We start from the raw sequence: 19,730 nt of genomic DNA, 5'->3' as shown, positions 1-19,730 counted from the left end.
TAAGTACTTCCCTATAGCTTCTTGAAACCACCTGTTTAAAGGCAGAACGAACTGGACTTGGTGTTGAGCAAATCTATAATGAGCTAGTAGGATCATGAGAGGAACATGGAACATGGACGTGGAGACATTAGTTACATGGATAAAATTATATGCACCGGCCATGAATCTAGACAGTACAAGATACCTGCATGAGATAACATTGTGTTCCTTAAAGCCCTGCAATATGGCCGATACATGAACTTGAAGTGGCTTCTCCCTAGCTATGTGGCTTTGGAGAAACAATCTCTCTGAGTTTGTTGATGTATGGATGTTAGACCTTCCCTTACATGCTTGTGGTTAAGAAGTGAATGAGATTTTCAGCTTAGGAAGGTAAACACCACACTCCCTGACTAAATGAATGTCACAGTTCCATCCTCCCAGACTTAGGGAATTCATGGATATTCTCCCATGATGAGCTCTCTCTTCTGCAGGGAAGACAGAATATGGATGTCTACTCAAGAGGTTAGGACCACTAATTTGGTCTGCTATCTATGGGAGAGATAGGATTTTGAAAATTAGTTTTCTCATGTCCCAAGTATTAGCCTTCCCTTTTGGCCTAGATGGGAAGGAGGAACTTACAAATTGAGGGAGGTTTCTGCTGTCTCAAGTCTGTATGACATGAACTTGAGTTTACCCCTCCTGTTCTGACTCCCTGGGATCAAGGATATTCGGATGGGTAACAAGTCTGTTAAAAAAGTGAATTGTCTTCTGACTGCTACGTGTTTTGCATGTTCAGCTACTTAAATTTCAGTTAAAGTAACAGGCTCCTTCATATACCTGGCACACCGTCTTCACCTGGTTAACTGATCCTGAAGTTTCCTCCTTTTGATTTGACAAACTCGATTTTCAAGGACCAACTCCTCCATCTCTTACCGCACGGAACACGGTGTGAGCCCTTGGCTGGATAGTTTCTGTGGCATCTTTGTTCATACGGCTTCTGTCCGTTTCTCTTCATTGTACTAGCCATGCATACACGTGTCTCCCCAAATCAGAGAGAGCTCTCCTGAGAGCCAGAAACCATCCACAGCTGGACCCTTTTCTCCCTGCCTTCCTCCTGTTTCTCCTTCCTCACACTTCTGAGAGCAGATTGTCATATAAGCTAATATCACAGAGTGACCTGTGCAGGAATCTGGACCGACACTTGTCAGTAGCCAGTTAACAAAGAGTGGAGTTCTGTAATCTAGTTTTGTAATAACTTATGTTAGAAGAGGATTTCTGATAAATACTTGTCTAAAATTCCTGTTTCATCCTTCTAAGAGACCTTACTGGTGGTGGTGTCATTTCATACTGGAAAGTTACCTAAAGTAGGGACTGAAACCTCTACCTACCCTCTTCTTTTGAAAATCAAGTTGTTTACATATGTTGCCCAATGATAAACAGGTACAGAGCATAAATTCAGATTGATTATCTCAATGAGAATAGTATAGTGTTGACGTACTAAATTCAAGACTTTAGCTTTATGTTCATTGGAGATGGACTAGCAAGTTTTTCATTTTTGTTTAATAAAAGCTTTGCTGGTAGGCATGTTCCAGATATGGACTGGAGCTACAAAATCTGAGTTCATACTCCTGCCCTGACACTGTGACCCTGGCTTTGCTTCCTTGACTTGTAAGTACAGATAACAATGGAACTAACTGGATAGTCCAGGCTGGCCTCAGATTCACTGTGTAACCCAAGTAGGCCTTAAACTCACAGTGAGCTTCCTGTCTCATCTTCCGGAATGCTGGGATTACAGATGTAAGTAAGACACCATACCCAGCTAAGCCTAACTTTGAAAACTATTTGCAAGGTCTCAAAGGCCTGGAGCATGTTGGAAAGTGGGAGGGAATGGGTTTTTTAGGAGGTAGGGTCCAGACAAAGGGGTCAACGGGGGTGTTCACTTGAAAGGGATGCTGGGAATTTATTCCCTTTTCTGTCTTGTGGTTTCACATCACAAGGTGTGACTAGTTTCCAAGACCCTTATCACAGACCCAAAGGCAATGACAACTGACCATTCAGGACCCAGAACATGCCTTTCCACTGATATTTTGTCATAGTGACTTAACAACTGATATACCAACTGTTGGCAATCAGGCATTTCCACCTGTTTGCCCTCAGAGACATACCAGCACCTTTATGTCACCACTTGTCCCCAACAGGTGCAATAGATATGACACACAAAAGCTCCCTTCACCCTTTTCTATTACCTCTGCCCATCTGGTCTTATTTAACCTTGTGACTTCAAGATTTGTATCTCTGTTAGCCCATCCTCATGACTGCAGGTAATTAGGCCTAGGACTTCCAGTCTTTACTGGGATATATAAATAGGCAGTTCAAAATGAACATGCTTTGAACAGAACCCTGTGCCCAAGGTCCTACTTACCTTGCTTGGTTCCTGGTTTTCTGTAAAAAATAGTACCTGGGTTCCAAGCCCAAATACCCCCCCCCCCCCACCCCCAGAATAAATAAAATCTGAGTGTTCTCAGCTGTTCTTGTGAGTCAAGAACTTCATCAGCCTCCAGGAATTCTATCACCCAAACGTGAGTTACCATGTGCTCATTCCTACACTGCTAAATAACCCTCAAGAATTGCCTCATCCTCCCCCTGGTCCTCTCAGTTCATTTATTCCGTAAGTGCCAAGTGGGCTCAAAAAAAAGAAAAAAGAATCTTTTTCTTACCTATCAGAATTCCTTAGTCTGCTCCCTTTGATCTGGTCTGTGACTGTCCCCCATCCAGATTCTGCCTCTACTTACCTTTTTTCCTGCCACCCTAACATACCAAGCAACTTTTACTCCAGCTGCTTTATCCATTGCACAAGTCTTCTGATGCTTTTTTTTTTTTTTTTTTTTTTTTTTTTTGGTCTATATCCTTATCACTCACATCTGGGTTCAAAGGTCACTTCAGAGCCGTCTTCCCTCAACACCCTTTGAATTGGCTGCTTTCCTCCCTTCAGACACACCTTCAAGTTACTGTGTTTTATTTCCTTGTAGCAGCTCTCTGTAGGAAGCACCACTTCAGGGTAAGCACTAAAGAAAACATGAGTGCTGAGCACGTGGGTTTGCTTTCTTCAGTGGAGGGAAGGATGACGCCTGGTCACCTGGAATGCTGGAGTTAACGTGGGCACACAATCCAGGGGTCACTTGCTCTTCTATTAGGAGCCAGTCTCCACCTGAATTTCCCCCAAATCCTCAGAACAGTCTGGGCTGCTCTTGGCCTTTGTTTTAGTGACTCCTTATGAAAGAGACCCCCATGTACCTTGGTGTCCTCCATCAATAGACCACATCCTTACGCTTATGACAAATCCTTCCTCTGCTCTAGGCCCTGGCCCTGAACACTGTTATCAGCCAAGAGAACTTTCTTATCATAAAGGGCACAGGTGCAAGGGGATTTGATGTAGTCATTCTGAAGCTCTGTTAGAAGAATGATCATGGGGAGACTTACCCCTCCCTCCCCAGTCTGACTGTGTTGAAATGTGTAAGAGACTTAAACCCCAGGATCAGGCTCCTGAAGATTTATCCAGCCTGACTGACCAAGTCCGGCTGTTCCTAGTTTCACTTTCACCTCATCATGGTTCATGTCCAGGCTCCCAGTGGTAGCTGCAGGGACCCTATGACAGCTTTCCAATATCATCTTGTCATGGACATGTTTATTTTTTACACATGCACCCATGCACACTGTACTGAGACTCTAACTCAGGACTTGTTTCCAGCTGAGTTCTGAGTGCTTAAAATTTCCTCAGTAGACTCTTAGGCAACTAACTAGATATTCCTTAACATGACTATGAAAGCTTGCTAATCATTGCTATGGTAAGAAATCTTCTTGTACTTTCAGGTTGTTTGGGCAGATAGTTACAAGCTTGGCTGTGCAGTGCAACTTTGCCTTAAAGGAACAATTTTTATATGCAACTATGGACCAGCGTAAGTGCCTGAATTAAATTCTAAAAAGATGTTAATATAGGTATTCATCTTTAATATAGAAAATCTAGAAAAAATATAAAGAAAAAAAATCTCAAGGCTTCTAAATCTCCTGCCCAGAGTCTCACTACATTAATACTGTGGGGGTGTGTTTATGCACACAAACATATGCTTTAAAATACTACAACAGCGTTCAGCTTTAAGAATAGCAAGATTAGGGGCTGGTGAGATGGCTCAGTGGTTAAGAGCACTGACTGCTCTTCCAGAGGTCATGAGTTCAAATCCCAGCAACCACATGGTGGCTCACAACCATCTACAATGAGATCTGATGCCCTCTTGTGGGGTGTCTGAAGACAGCTACAGTGTACTTATAATAAACAAATAAATAAAGTTTAAAAAAAAAAAAAAAGAATAGCAAGATTAAAATGCTTGCCAGGAATGTAAATTGAGATATTTATAATACAAGGAAAGAATTGACATTAACTTACTCTTTTCTTAAAAATCAGAGCAAACTTTTGCACACTTCAAAACAAAGAACTAAGGTGGAAATAATTGCTCAGTTTACACTAACTAATTACGTCAGTACTTTAGATAGTTGAATTTTTCAGATAGAAACAGTTTAGGTTCTGGTAATTATAAAAACAATGGTAGATAATGCTGAATCGTTCTGTGTGGGAATATTCTACATGTTTCATCTATTGGCTTATTTTTTGCTGATATCTTTATTCCTTTTGTACGGGGTAAATGTTACTTCAATTGTTCCTATATTTCTTGAGAGTTGCTTGCATCTTAATTATGTGGTCAGTTTTGGAGAATGTAACATGGGGTGCTGCCAAGTATGTTCTTCAGTGTCTGGATGTGATGTTCTATACACATCTGTTATAACCCATGACTCCAGGATTATAGAGCAGAAGAGGGTGTAAGCTTTGTGCACCGCCATCTTAGGCCAGCCCCTTGGGGACTTCTGCTCATACTGTGTCCTCTTCCCTCTTTCCCAGGCTCCCAAACCTCTTATCTTAGGTGTCTAGAACAAATTTAAAAATATTCTGCTTGATTAGGCAGAATATGGTAAAGTCTCTTTGTCTTAAGGATACTCACCCAAACAAATCCAGGCCTTCCTAGTTTGTTTTCCCCAAAATGAATCTAAGTGACATTTCCTCCTTTTCTATTAGTTTGGAACGGACAATATAAAAAGTAAACTAATAGTGATTTAATCACAACCATTCTACAACTTAGGCTGTTTATGGAGTGTTGTGCTTTTTTAACAGTGAAAGATACCATAACTGTAATCTCATTCCCAGTCCCACATGCATAGATATACACACGTCTGTATCTTCTAATCTCGTTTGGTTTCACGTTAAAGTTGCTTCAGAAATTAGCTTTTGGGGGTTGGGGCTAGGGGATGTGGTATACTGATAGAGCATTTGCCTAGCAGGGATGAAACTTTAAATTTAGTCTCCAATACTGCAAAAATGGTAAGTTATCCTCCTCATCTTATGCACAGACAAAAGTCCAACATGTTTAGAGGTATCAAGTACTAAGCTCTCTCTAGCCCTTAGATATCTGATTATGTAATAGTTTATCAGTGACTATCACGTTTATATAAATAAATTGTTTCTAGTTTTCCCATCTTTTTCTTTTGGAGGTCATTCACCCAGCTGAATGGTCTATCTGGTAAAAACCATGATGGCCTGGTACCCAGAAAATACATACAATGTATAGTAGCTTTTCTAGGATCAGGCAGTGTTTGGGTGGAAGTAAGCACACATGCTATCAGTTAGGCAGAAAGAGCCCAACATAATGACATTTCTAGGGTTTTTTTTTCTGGTTCACACATGTAAACTGACATCTTTGGCAAATTATTAATCTCTAGGATCTTCAGTTTCCTTACCTGCTAAACAGAAACAAAAATAATTCCTTCTCAAGAGTCCTCATAGATATGATGGTATAAATATGACGGTACAAACTATACAAAGTTCATGAACAGAGTTCACGAACCATGGGCCCTCCAGATACTAGCAACCTTCCACGTGCTTCCATCTCTATACATTTCATTAGCCTCCTGAATCTTCATCCATCTCATCATTGGGGTTTGGTCAGACATTCGGAGTGAAGTGCAATTGTGTTGGGGGCCCCTCTACTAACGGTCTTCTGTTTTACAGAGGAAATTACCCAACATGGCCATATAAGCAAGGAGCCACTTGCAGTAACTGCCCAAAAGATGACAAGTGTCTGAACAATCTCTGCAGTAAGTAAGATAAAAACTTTCTATAGAATTAAGGTATAAGCATGTGTTTTGAGTTGGCCTTGGTATGATTCAGAAAGGAGCTCAAAACACTAGGCATAAAGAAAAGATGCACACACAGAAGGTTGGAGGAGAATGCTACAGGTCTGCAGGTCTTGTATCTCTCCACACTGGCAGGTAAGCCAGACTAGCCAAAGCTGGAGCTGCAGGGAAATGAGAGAAGTCTGGCAAGCATTGTGGAGAGCTGCGAATCTTCACTCAGTAGCTAATTTCTAGACGGCTGTAACTAACAATCACATGTCTGATTTAACAGATTTAAGACGTCTATTTTTCCACAGTGTGAAGGGAGCCAAAAGCTACGGCAGCTATGCCAATCCCATGGTTCTTTGCTGCCACATCTGAAAGACTGCCTCACTGCAGCAGGGCTGGGATAGGAGTGCTTAGAAGGAAGGGAGAGACATTGTGACTTTTGATAAGAGAGATGCCCTGCTGAGACTCTGGTGTCCTGCTGGGTTGATGAGAAACTGCTACAGCATTCATCATAAACAGTTTCCTTACACTTGGGGAGGAGCTAACAAACTACTTTAATTAAAGAAAATACTTCAATTGAGTTATTTAAAACAAATCATATTTTAATCTTTAGTTTCAACCATAGCTCAAAGTCAAATGCATCTGGTAGCTGTGTCATATTAAATTTTTCCAGTCATTCTGATAGTATTTCTTTTGTACAAAAATTCACATAACAAGTTTATATAAAAAGACTAAGAAAATTACCATACTGACCCAGCAGCTAAAACTGGATTGATCCCCTATACCTAACTTTTTCTTAATTCCGGTTTTACAGCTAACCCACGACGGGATCAGGTCTCACGTACGTATGCAAACCTTAAACAGTTTTCACGGGGCACTATGTAGGCTGGGTTAGCACATCATGAGAAACTAAGTACGTTCTTGTTTGTTTCACAGGTTACCACTCTGTTGATTATCCAGACTGGCCTATATATCTACGTAACAGATACACATCTCTCTTTCTCATTGCTAAGTCAGTTCTTCTATTACTGTGTGTTATAATTACCATTTGGGTAAAGCACAAATATCCTAACTTAGTTCTTTTGGACTAATGCCATGGTTGGGGAACAGCTTACTCATATGTGGCTATTTTAAAATGTTTCAATAAAATCTTAGTCAAAAGAACTTAGTTTTCTAAGTCTACAGAGTTAACTTGTCTTTCTACATTATGAATTCGGACTGACCAGGTTTCTACAGGTAGACTTTCAGTAACGTACTCCTGGGAAATCTAACAGATTTCTGTAAATCTTTGATAATTCTAAGTCCAGTTGCTGTCAAAAATACTTGCTGCTCTTGTGAAGCCCGGTGTCTGATTTCTAGCCCCATCACTGTGTCTCATTACCACCGACACCTCTAGTTCCAGTGCATTCTATGCCCTCCTCTAGCCTCCGGGGGCGGGGACCAGGTGTGCACAGGCTTACATGTAGGGTAGATAGCCATATACATTTTTCCGGTATCATTTCGTCAATCAGAATAAATTTGGTTTAGAGGCCTTGGATTTTCTGTTTATGGGTTGTTTTTTGTTGTTGTAATCCTGGAGTAAAATTAACAAAAGAAATAGAATGGAAATTTTCGAAGTATTTGCCTAAAAAACAAATGTTTTGGGTATGCTTATAAAGAACAGCCAATGGCAACAAACATTGGATTTGATGAATTAATAGTCTCATTCCAAAAATCTGTACAATTTAAAATAACAGGTATTCCTAAAACATCTAGGCAAAACCTGTCTGGAACTGGTTGGGCACAATGTACACATAAGTATCTACACCATGTATTTACAAAGATACGTCCTTGAACAGAAGCAAACTGGTCATGATTTTCTGAGTTCGACTCAGTTAAAGCTTTTGTGTCTCAGAATCCTTTACAAAAGGAAACACCCTAGAACAATCGGCATTGTTTCCAATGTTACTTTTTTCTCTTCTGTTTCTTTTGGTCAGCCTCCATCTTGAGCTTGACTTCCTCTGCTGTGAGAGCGCCCAGTTTCTTGGCCTTTGCTTTCTTAACCTTTTCCTTGATAGCAGCCACATCAATCTTAGTTTCAGTAGAAGCTGCAAACGTTTAAAATAGATGCAAATTTCAGATTATATTTTTACTATGAAACAGAGCCGTCTAAGAACAGCTGGTCCCTCAAGTTGAGAGACGCAACAATCATGCAGATGAAACGTCACGACAGACAGTATGTCGAATTCAGTTACAAACTCCATTCTTTACACATTACTTGATTTGTACTACACATTACAAATGATTTTGTATTTTGGAACTTTAAAGTATTCATTCATCAGGAAGCCAATTTTCCACACCACACACAAAGTAATTTAAAAATTATATTTCATGAAAAGTTAAAGTTACAAAAGCTAGAAGGGCTCTATACTTAACAAGGCTTATCAAATTAAGCTAGCATATTAACATGATTTTGTTAATGAGACCACTAGATGCTGTCACATTACAGTTTTTAACAGGCCAAACTGTTTTACCAGTGTCAAAAGGCTGAACTAAATACAGAAAACAATTTTAAAAGGATGCAACTTTTTCTTACCATGAAAGAATTAAAACTTAAAAATGTACCATCCAAACAGCCTAGACCCAGGAGGTTCAGACATTTTAAAAAATAAACCTCCACTCCATGGGACAGCTACAACTTTGACAGCTGTGCAACCATCACTAATGACTAAAGTACTTAAATTGTGTTTCCCCCCTCCTTGTGCAAAGGTTGGCTTTGGAAGGTGACTCTGACAAGTGCTATAGAGAGAACAGATGTGGTTAAGGGGTGACCTGAGGTTTTCCCTCTTGACACATTATTCAGACTTTAAGATGATGAGAAGAAGTATGTGTTAACACAGAAAGGGGCTTTGAAGCCACAGCTGGGAAAGGCCTCTGAAGCATGGCAACAGTGTTTGGTATCTTCACAGAGATGACCCGTGGCTCTGGGGTTACATCTTTTCCAATAAGGAATGTTACCCCAGCACAGGGCAGCCACCAAGATTATAAAAAACCTTGATGGTCACTTTTGCCTAGGCTCGTGAGTAATTAACACAGCTGATGAAACCAGTCGTTTCTTAGAGGCTGATATGTGCTCTGGGGTAGTTCGTCATATACCACAGATATCTTACCTTCCTTTGGCTTCACAGCTGGCTTTTCCTTAGGTGGAATAAATGCTTTATTTCGTTCTTCCTGCCTCTTCGTAAGAGCTTCTGCTTGCTTAGCCTACATCGGTGAGAAACGCCTTAGTTAAAACACTACTGATAACAGACTGTGCTGCTGATGCTGTGTGTGATCTGAAAAGTCCTTACCTTTATTGCTTCCATTTTCTGCCGCTTCTTCTGATTCGCCTTCAAAAAGTATTCACCACTAGCCAATTCTTTATCAATCTATCAGAAACAGTATTTACAGTTAGACCAGAAATAATGTAGAGAAGGGAATTTCCTAAGAAGTCAGTATCCTTGGGGTTAGAGAGAGTGTGCATCAATTCTGATTAATTACTATTCACATAGGAGGTAAATCCATGCTGAGGTTAATGCGAACATGGAGCTAGGATAGAGGGCGCTGTTTGTGAACCACACAGCTGATTAATTCCGGTAGGACCAAAGGTGGGGGGCCGGAAAAGTGTGAAAAGGAGTCAGATGAGTTTAGGGGAACCTGAGGCTCCAAGAAGGTGGAGTGTGACTTAGAAAGGATAGAAGCTACAGCACAAAAGGACAGGGAAAGGCTCTAAGCCAGGTGTGGCTGTGCATGCTTTTGGTCCACACACCCAGGGAGGATAAGGCAGGAGGATGTCACTCAAGGCCAGAGCTACAGGACTAGACCCTGTCTCAGAGGAGAGGGGAGAAGCCAAGAGGAAGAGGGGACCCAAACAAAGCCACTGTCTTAATTCTTGTACTTTTCACTTCAAAGTTCCTTGAGGTCGGTGTCATTACCTCACTTAGGCATGAGGACACTGACCCACGGACAGGTCAGATAAAATAACTTGCTCACAATCTCAGACGTGGGAGAGGTGTGAGCACACGTCAGGGGAGGCACTGCTGTTTAAAGAAACTTATGGGGCCCCTCCCTCTACAAAAAAGAGCCAAAGTAATGGGTATATAGCCTTGTTTTGGGGTGAATGAGCACATGGAGTATCAGTGAGAGACTCAAGTATTATATACTATTACAAAGCCCACCAACAGTGGCACAAGGACACAAAATACCACAAATATCATAGCTACTGAACAATAGGATGAAAGGGAAATTGCCAGCAGACTTAGGGCAATCCTCACACCAACCCACTAAGGTAAATAACCTGAAGTTTGCACACTAGCCCAGCAGTAACCAGGACCTGGCAATACTGCCCAGGGGCTACAGCTTTAGGAAGAGACTGATCTAGGGATCACAAACAATGTACATTTCTGTGTGCCAACCCAGACTCTCCACCACACTGAGTTATCTGATGAAACTGACTTGGCCCAGCACAGTAATGATGACCCATGTTTGGTGGGTGTCTTGTACTGTGAGGGATGAGTGTTGGGACAGGGAACCACCCTCTTCAAGGTGCTCGCCTTGTGGAAATCCAGGGGATCGTCAGAAATATGAATGTAAAGCAGTTAGGGCTGGAGACAGGCACCGCAATGGTCCCTGCTCTCTAACCCACAGAACAAAAACCTACTGTATTTGCTGCTGTATTCCAAGACGGATTCACAGAGGGGCCTAGGGCAGCTGTGGTTTGAACATCACACCTTGAACTATCCGTAGTGAGAGCCTAAAACTTTGCTCCAGCTCTTGGGTACACAATGCCATCAAAGGAACAACATAATGACGGTTCTGCTTCTGCACCATCCCTCCCAACCTGTGCAGTCCTGTGGGGACTCGTGTGACATGAAGGGGGTACTCAGGTTCCTACCAGCTTTCCTGTGGCACCTCTGGGCCAACACTGACTGACTAGTCAGAAATAAAGATAGAAGACCATAGGACAACAATCAATACCAGAGAGAGAGGGAAGACCCAATTAAAACAATTAGGAAAAGGGGATATTAAAACCCGTATTAACTAAACACAAAAATTCAGGAGCAGTTACTACACAACTACATGTTAGTTACAAAACTTGAGGGGAAAATGTTCTAGGCATTTACAAATCAGTCAATGGCAAAGTTTAAATGAGTATCAAGTTTCCTAATAAAGGAAAAAAGCCCAGGACCACCAAATGGCCTCAATGCTCAATTCTTAAACTTTTAAGAACTGAATGCTTTCATTCAGCATTGCACCAGAGGCAGGCAAGTAGGCAGCCAGTCTGTTTATGCATTTAATTACATAGAACTAAGTACGCCGTCTGAACATTTAAAACTGATGCATGAACTTAGGAAAGGATACAAAGTCAGCATTCAAAGCCCTGAGCTCTTCTATCCGCAGTAATAAATTTACTAAATTCAAGGGTATCCAATCTTTTGATATTACAAGAGGACATCCACCTACAAATGTAGCGGCTACATTCATGTTGTCCAGGGAAGCACGTGAGGGGAAGGCCAGGAAGCTACCTTACTCACTAGAACCACCTACAACACACGTGTGCACGCACACCAGGAAACTTAGTAAGAAAATAAAAAGACCTCTGCAATGGACATTATAGAACACCAATGAAATAGTCGCAAGAGTAAGATGGAAAGATCTTCCCTGTTAATAGATTCATGGAATTAATACTGATGAATGTCCGTGTCACCCGTGTCACAGCAACCCATGGAGTTCACAGATGGGAAGAGGCAATCCTAAAGTCCATATGGAAGCACAGGAGATCTTTAGTCAAAGCAATCTTGGGAAAGGAGAAAAAGCAGAGGCAGCACAATCCCTGATCTCAGGACTTGGCACAGAGCTGTATAAAGAGCAGGGTACACTGGCACCCACCCCTGTGGTGTAATAGTGCTCCATTGCTCTCACTTTCCCTCCTTCCCAGAACAGACACCACTGCTCGGCATTCCCACTGCTGTCTCATTACAAACACCCTCCCTCAATCACTGGCCTTAAGGGTTTCCCTGATTACTCCAAGCACGGGTCAGTGAGGAATGGAAGATGGTGGCCAGAAAATGGTTCATGTTTAAATCAAAAACGACATAGAAAAGACTGAACACTGTCAAGATACAGGCAAAGGGGAATAAGCAGTAAAACAAGATCCCAGACAGATCCAATTCAAGCATGAAGAAGGACTTTACATAAGTCAGGGGAAACTCGAGACAAGGGGGAGTCTAAGGAATTCTTTTCTGATGACCTCAAATATTCCAGAGCTGTAGAAGGCTGGATTTGTCAGGTCTGAAAGGGCACACAAAGGACTGCCACATAGTTAGGCCTCGCAGAAGCTGGAGACACAAACTTTTAGTGAATGTAATCCAAAGGCACGACTCTTCTCCACTTTCATTTTTTGTCTGACTCCAGTTTTTGAGTTTTCCTGGGAGGGTGTGGCTAAAGAATGTGTACATGAGACAGAGGGAGAAGAAAGGAGAGGGGATTCTGGCTGTGAGTGTGAAGGAGAGGACCAGAAGACAGCTGACAAACAGGAAAGAACCTAGAACTTAGAACAACAGCAACAAACACTTGTTGGAGTTAAGACTTTAAAATGATACAGCACAAGGTCAGAAAATGTTAAATCCCTAGGTAGCTTTTAGCTACAGAACCCGGGCTGCCTGACACTACTCCCAACAGTTTACTCACAGTGGGATGCCCACTCCCAGACCCTTGGTTCTCACGTCCTAAACACATGCACACCCACAGCCAGCCCAAACTCCAATGTTTCCAAAACCAGGATAAAGCAGTTAGTTTCATCCGCACACAGCACTCGCCACTGACCTGACTTTCTGGCTGTGGCGGAGGGAAGGGCGTGTACTCCTTCTTGACGCTCTTCTTCTTCGGTTCCTTGCGTTTATTCACATTCTTGTGCTTGAACTGTGGTAAAAATCTTTCCCAACTTTGCGATCGTAACTCGGAATCTTTGGCCAACTCCCGTTTAATCATCAAGGTCTTTAGGCACATACACAGAGATAAAACCATATATCTTACAGTTCATACATCATCATCGTCACACTGCTCCTCGTGTGCTCAGAATGAAACTAACGTACACAACTGGCCAAGTATCGGAAAGAGTCTAGATCAAAGGAAGACATCGTATGAAGACAAAGCCCGGCTTCCCTGACATTGTTCATTAAAATTCAACTTGATAACAGGGACAGTCGGTGCTTAATTAGCTGGTGCTTCCTGTGAGTGGGAGCTTTTGGTATCAACAGAGGCATCGTAAGTCCCAGGAATTTAAATCAGTCTTACCCTGATCTTCCTGAAGCATAAGTGCATTCCCCATAAGCACCTATTGCCAGACAGCTCACTGCACTATGGCTGCATTCCGGCCCAGTCAGTGTCTCTGCACTCACAGGGCGAGCATTATATCCCAAAGGAAGCTTTCCTGCAACCTGAAAGTCCAGACTCCTACTTCACCGCCTGTAATCAGTTCTGAGAGGCTTCTCTTCACTGTATTAGAACACTACAGTAAAGAACAGTATCTCTTTCCATAGTTACAAGAGACATACAAGCTCCAAAGGAAGGCGGGGTAGAGTGTGCTGGGACAAATTCTATCCCCAATTCCCCAAAAACACCTCTGTTCCAGCTCTCTGCATACTACATTTCCATACAACATTTAATCTTTAATTTGTGAAGCTAGAAGTCTGGCAATCAGTAATTAATAATGTATAAACAAGACTCACTTTAATGTTATAAATTGGGTGGATATTCTTCATGGTATCAAGGACTACTTTTCGAACCTGGAATTTACAAAGAGAAATGAAGCAGTCACAAAGATTTCAACTAAGTGGACAGAAGAGGATTAAGCTCCTGTAAAATAGCCCACGAATCAGAGACTGTCGCCACAATGAAGACACTTTCTTCACTTGTTCTCAGTGGCTTCTCCATCTTCTGTAACAGCAGTCAACTTTTTCAAGCAAAGCATGTTTCATGACTATGACCAGATAGTAAACAACTAACAAAATACCCAAGGCCCTAGAGGTACCACTGACTTAGGGCAAGACAGCTGGATTTAGAGTCAAAAGAAGAGGGTTCGCTAGGCAGTGGTGGCGTACGCCTTTAATCCCAGCACTTGGGAGGCAGAGGCAGGCGGATTTCTGAGTTCAAGGCCAACCTGGTCTACAGAGTGAGTTCCAGGACAGCCAGGGCTATACAGAGAAACCCTGTCTCGAAAAACAAAACAAAACAAACAAAACAAACAAAAAAGACAAGGATTCAAATCCTGGCACAGGGGCTACAGCTCAGTAGGAGAGAGCATGCCTATTGTGCTTAAGGCTTTGGGTTGGATTTTGAGCGTTGCAGAAATAGCAATTGTCATTACTATAATACATGATAATCCTAGAACTACCACATCACGTAAGAGTCGGTTAATATTCCCATTTCAGCTTACATACGTAAAATACAGTTTTACATATGTAAAACTATATCTCACATCTACTGTAAGAATTAAGTAAAATATTTCAAAAAATTTAAAACTGTAAAGTATTTGATATGTTATTATTGCTCCATTAGAAAAGAGTAGGCAATTTATGAGAGAGAAGCCATCAGAATTACTACTAAAGGCATTCCAAGAGGGAGGCAAACCGCACAGCAGATCCAGTTAAACACGGTAAGAACAGGACCTGACAAGAAGCTATGTCCCATGGGTATTCTCAAAACAGTTGAGAAGGTACAGAGATGTTTATAAAACCACTAAAACAAGAGATCCTGTGCCTTAAAGGGAAAGGTTTCAGAGTCTGACCTCTGCTGGTTACACGCGTTACTACACTATCAGGGCCTCTGCTCAGAATCCCAGTGCTGACACCTTGTGTGGACAGCAGTGTCTCTTAGGTGAGCTACTAGGATCTGAACTACCCCTTAAATCTTACAGTGGGAAGGATGACGACGCACAGACCTAACTCAGAACTGCATGTCTCCACAGCTGTCAAAGGTTGCCCCTTGGGTTCCAGGAGTGTTGGAACAATTTACAAATTAGAAATCAAAGCACACTCTAAAAATCCAAACTGAGGAACAATTACATGACAACCAAGTCACTTCATCTGTGGTGGTGGAAGCACCAGGTCCTGGCTCTCACCTCCTTCAGGCCGCTGAACGGTCCGATGGCGGAGACAGTGTTCCCCTGAACCATCACGTAACAGTTTGTCAGGAGTTCCAGTGCCTGAATCAAAAGAGCAAGTTCAAACTCAGTGCACTGAGTCAACGGTAGAGATGCCCAGGCCTCAGTAATGACAAGTACCTTCAATGTAGATCCTTTGGGACCAATAAGCCGCTGTCTTCTTTTCACAAATCTCTCTTTATTTCTCACCAGAGAGCCGATTTTAATGATGTCACAGGCAACGTCATCCTGAAGTATCCGAACTGCCTTTTAGGAGAAGGAAAAACAAAAGCATCAGCCTTCCTCTTTTCCAAGTGCAGGCTAATAAAATACAAGTACGAACATGACGATCTGAAGGAGGGAGGAGGGCAGATGGAAAGACACAGCATCCCAGGCTGTGGAACAAGCCCCCAGGCTTCCCTGAGGCCCTGCCCACCTTGTTTCTGTGAGCAGAGTCTCTCAGTGGCCCAGAGCTCACCAAGTTAATCCCCCGACCCAGACACACCTGTTCAAATGAGACGCTCCTTGCCAAGAGCTTTATTAGGTCTCGGGCCCTAATGATGATGTAAGGGTCAAAAGTCTTCTTTGTTGTACAAACGGTCATGCTACCCTCAATCAAGTCCAGCGTTGCTTTAACATGCTACAAAAAGAAGGAAAGAACCCAAAACAGGTTCAGTTGTAGGTCATTATAGAGCCGATGCCAACCAAACTATGAACCTCTGTGCCCGAAAGCTAACTACCAAAGCTCTCAACTCCCTCCCAGAATAAGCTGGGCTGTTAAATACAAATGGTGAATAACTGATTAATTTCACGTTCGGCAGGATGCAAGAAACTGAAGCAACTGTAACCCTGAGAAGTGAATTTCCCTTTCCAATTCCTTTCTACCTGGTTAAGGGACTAAATACAAAACAAATTATCACAGGTTTACAAAGAATCAATAATTAGCAAAAATGAGCACTAACTCTCAATAACAGGAACCACATGTTTAAAGAATAATTCCTCCTGTGTGCACAGGAGAGCATGAGGAGGGAGAGTGCACATTCATGCACATGTACATATGGAGGCCAGGGCTCAACTCCGGTGTCGCTCTCCAGGCACTGCCTGGAGCTCACCAAGTTAGCTGTCGGCTAGCCCGTGAGCCTCAGGTCTCTGCTTCCATCTCTGGCTGCTTACATGGGTTCTGGGAATGGAACTCCAGTCCTGGTGCTAGCATTACAAGCACATCACCACCTGAGCGATCTCCACAGCCCCAAGAACTGGATTTAACAGAGCAGAGAAAAAATGCTCTTTTCTGACTTGTGACACATTCAGAAGAGCCCTGCATCACGGTGAGCAGTGAGTATCTCAACACCAGCACTCTGGAGACTTGTCAGCAGGAGGCAAGCACGGAAAATCTGGGTGCACCAGCGTGTGTTGTGTAAAACTTGAAACACGCTTGGCTCAAACTCGCCAAGTACATAAGTACATGATAACCACAACTGCTTACAAAAGGCATTTGAAATTTTGGATGGAACAGGTAATTCTAAACAGCTTGAGAAACCTCTAAAATATTAAGACGATAGGTATTTCTCAAAATACTTTATTATGCACAAAAGTAAAAATGAATGAATTCTAAGAATAAAGGTTACCTAGATTCTTTTAAATACCAAAGGAACCAAATTAACCAGCTATGTTGGCATTTCTGAAACCCAAATCCACCAGCGCACACAGAAAGGAAAGGCATAAGCAAGAGCAAACTCTCAAAAGAATTGTGTAAAACAAGCATACATGTTCATTCAAGGCTTTCTGGACCAAAGGCCAGCACTCCTTCAGGTAAGCCTCTCGGTATTTTGGGAACAAGGTTGCAAAGCTGCTTTCCTCCAAGAGTCCTCTGGGATTGTCCTCTTTGGAAAAAGCTGGCTCCTTCCAACCATCAGGAACAGTGAGGAGCTCTGCCTCATCTACAGAAGAAAGAATTTACACATCACACATTAATGGTCTTTCACACAGGGTGCACACTCTGTGCACATCTTCATAAGATTCCCAATGTATTGCTTCATATCTGCTTCCCTGGCTTTTACATTATTCAGCATCAGGACCATGGCTCTGTCATCATCATCATCATCATCATCATCATCATCATGCTATGTAAAAGGACCATCTGAGTATACTGTGGTCGCCTCATCAGAACAAGTTCTTTGAGAACAAGGATGCACCCTTGTATCCACTCTAACGGGGGTGCATTAGTAGACAGCAATTACTACGACACTGCACTATAATGTGCTTCAAACACCCTATTATGACTTTTATCCCTTATTATTAATAACCTTTCTGATTTTCTTGGTACAAAGCCCTCCACCGCCACATGTCTCTCTCTCTCCCTTCTCCTCCCTCCCTCTCCCTCTCCTTCTCTCTCTCTCTGTGTGTATGTGTGTATGTGTGTGTAAAATTCCTAAAAGTGGATTCTGGTATACAATATCAATTAACAACCACTGTGATAGAATTTTAGGATTCCCAAAGAGCTGTTTATAACACTTTCATCCATAAAAGAAATGGCACTTTTACTTTTTCTGTTTTGTAGAAGAAGATATTCAAACCAAAAGGACTGACAGGCCAGAGGGACTAAAGCTGCAAGGGCCTAGAATCCTGACAACTATATGAGATCACCAGAGAGCCTGCATCACTTCTCAAAACTCCCTGTCCCAGATCTTTACAAAGCCCTCAAGTCCAATAGCTACACGCTAACTCGACCCAAAGAGAACGATCCGTGATCTTGAAGCATCAGCACACCTGTGGGAGTTTGTTGATGGGGCTCCATCCCAGGCAGAGTGAATCAGCATCTCTGGGGTGAGGCCCGGAGATGTGTGCTTAAACAATCTCATCCTGTCCTTATAAACCACTGAGGTCTGAAAGGCAGGCCCTTGGCCAGCGTTATCAGCCCCAGGTAAGAAAATGTGCTTTCTACTTCCACTCATGCCCACTCTGCAACCTCTGATTCAAACTCCTGACAATGGGTCCTCATAAACCATTCATTCTCCAATACCTTCTTTTTAAAAATGCAAACTAACACCCTATAAAAACCAGGAACATGAATTGCATTATGAGTGTGTCCTGATCCAAGTTAAACAGTTCAAGTGCTGTCAATTGGTAAAAGGGAAAGGGGCCACCTACCAAAGCACTGAAACAGGCAAACGAAATAAAAGCCACCGTCACAACACCGGAAACACTAATAGCTCCAACTATTACAACGGCAACTTATCAGTCATTGGCAAAACCCAGTTAAAAACACAATCTGTATCTGAAATTGTATCTTTTTCTTATCTACCAAATAGCACATTTTCAAAAGTGAAATAAAAAAAAATCACTGTAAATTTGGAGCAATGAAAAATCTCATCTATTAGAGAGTTGTGCTGGCCCAGCTTCCACACCATATACCCTCACATTGTGAACCTAAACAAACCTTTCCTAAAACAAAGAAAAAAAAAAAAACACCTGGCACAGCTCCTTCCGGTAGCATTAGCATAACTTAAAGATACCCTGCAATTCAGTTTCCGATCCTATAGTCCCTGCTGTACTTTACGTAGTTTTTAAAAGCAAAGATCTAATTTTTTTTATCGAAGGTAGGTAAAAACCAAACTCTCATAACGGAAGAAAGCAATCAAACTAGAGCAGCAAAAAATCAAAAATCAAGCGGTCAAGGCTAAAGACTGAGCAGTGTTACCTAACAATTTAATAATCAGATAAAAGTTCTGACAAAACTTCCCATTTAGCTCCGTCCACAACGTTCCCTGTCCGCCTCACTCTTCACCATCAGCGCTCACCGTACGTGAGGATTATCTTTCCCACCTGATCCTGATCCGCATCCTCCCAACTTTCCCTTCCCAGAGTTCAACAAAGTTCTGCCGCGCCTTCCACAATCTCTGAATCCTCATGCTTTTACGGGTGACAGAAGACACATTAGCTACACTTGACAGGGACAGTCCCCGGCAAAAACACTGCGTTAGCAACACGTGGCCGGCGCAGTCAACACCCCCCAGTTATCGGGAATTGCTACCGCGGGCACTTAACAGTCGAAAGGAGGCTTAACCCAAGTGCGCAGCCAAGGAAAGAAAAATGACGCTTCGAGATCCACCAGCTCCAGGCTTCGGTTCTCGCTCTACCTCACCTTGGTTCTCATGCTTCTGTTTCTGCGGCCGAGAGTCACTTTTCCGAGCTTCTTTGGCAGGCTCCTCCACAGAAGTTGCCATCCTACGACTGCTTCCGGTGGCAACGGAAGTGGAACTGTTCTTTAATCCCGCCGGTTACAATCTCTAAAATGCAAAAGGAGTTCCGGATAATGGGGACGAAATCTGCGCGGTCTCGGCTCAGACAAACAGGAAGCCAA

The 19,730-nt window shown here is 42.5% G+C and overlaps 2 protein-coding genes across 2 annotated transcripts in view; one reads left to right on the top strand and one right to left on the bottom strand.

The window, feature by feature from the left end:
* Glipr1 (GLI pathogenesis related 1) overlaps positions 1-7,744 on the top strand; it is a 16,295-nt gene extending 8,551 nt beyond the window's left edge. The window contains exons 4-7 of the mRNA XM_028759004.1: positions 3,850-3,935; positions 6,095-6,180; positions 7,022-7,048; positions 7,144-7,744. Coding sequence (XP_028614837.1) covers positions 3,850-3,935; positions 6,095-6,180; positions 7,022-7,048; positions 7,144-7,298 — 354 coding nt within the window. The 3' untranslated portion in view covers positions 7,299-7,744. The remainder of the gene's footprint in view (positions 1-3,849; positions 3,936-6,094; positions 6,181-7,021; positions 7,049-7,143) is intronic.
* On the bottom strand, positions 6,789-19,730 carry Krr1 (KRR1 small subunit processome component homolog). The gene is made up of 10 exons (XM_028759003.1): positions 19,512-19,730; positions 17,135-17,307; positions 15,873-16,007; positions 15,509-15,634; positions 15,347-15,430; positions 13,956-14,012; positions 13,051-13,221; positions 9,537-9,614; positions 9,357-9,450; positions 6,789-8,294 (listed from the first exon to the last, which is right to left on the bottom strand). The coding sequence occupies exons 1-10, from the start codon at positions 19,591-19,593 to the stop codon at positions 8,152-8,154; spliced, it is 1,143 nt and encodes a 380-aa protein (XP_028614836.1). The 5' UTR covers positions 19,594-19,730; the 3' UTR covers positions 6,789-8,151.

The sequence above is a fragment of the Grammomys surdaster genome, unplaced genomic scaffold, assembly GCF_004785775.1.
Source record: "Grammomys surdaster isolate TR1022 unplaced genomic scaffold, NIH_TR_1.0 126271, whole genome shotgun sequence".
Taxonomy (NCBI): Eukaryota; Metazoa; Chordata; class Mammalia; order Rodentia; family Muridae; genus Grammomys; species Grammomys surdaster.
Note: the sequence above shows the minus strand (reverse complement) of the source record. Positions and strands in the feature narration are given on the sequence as shown.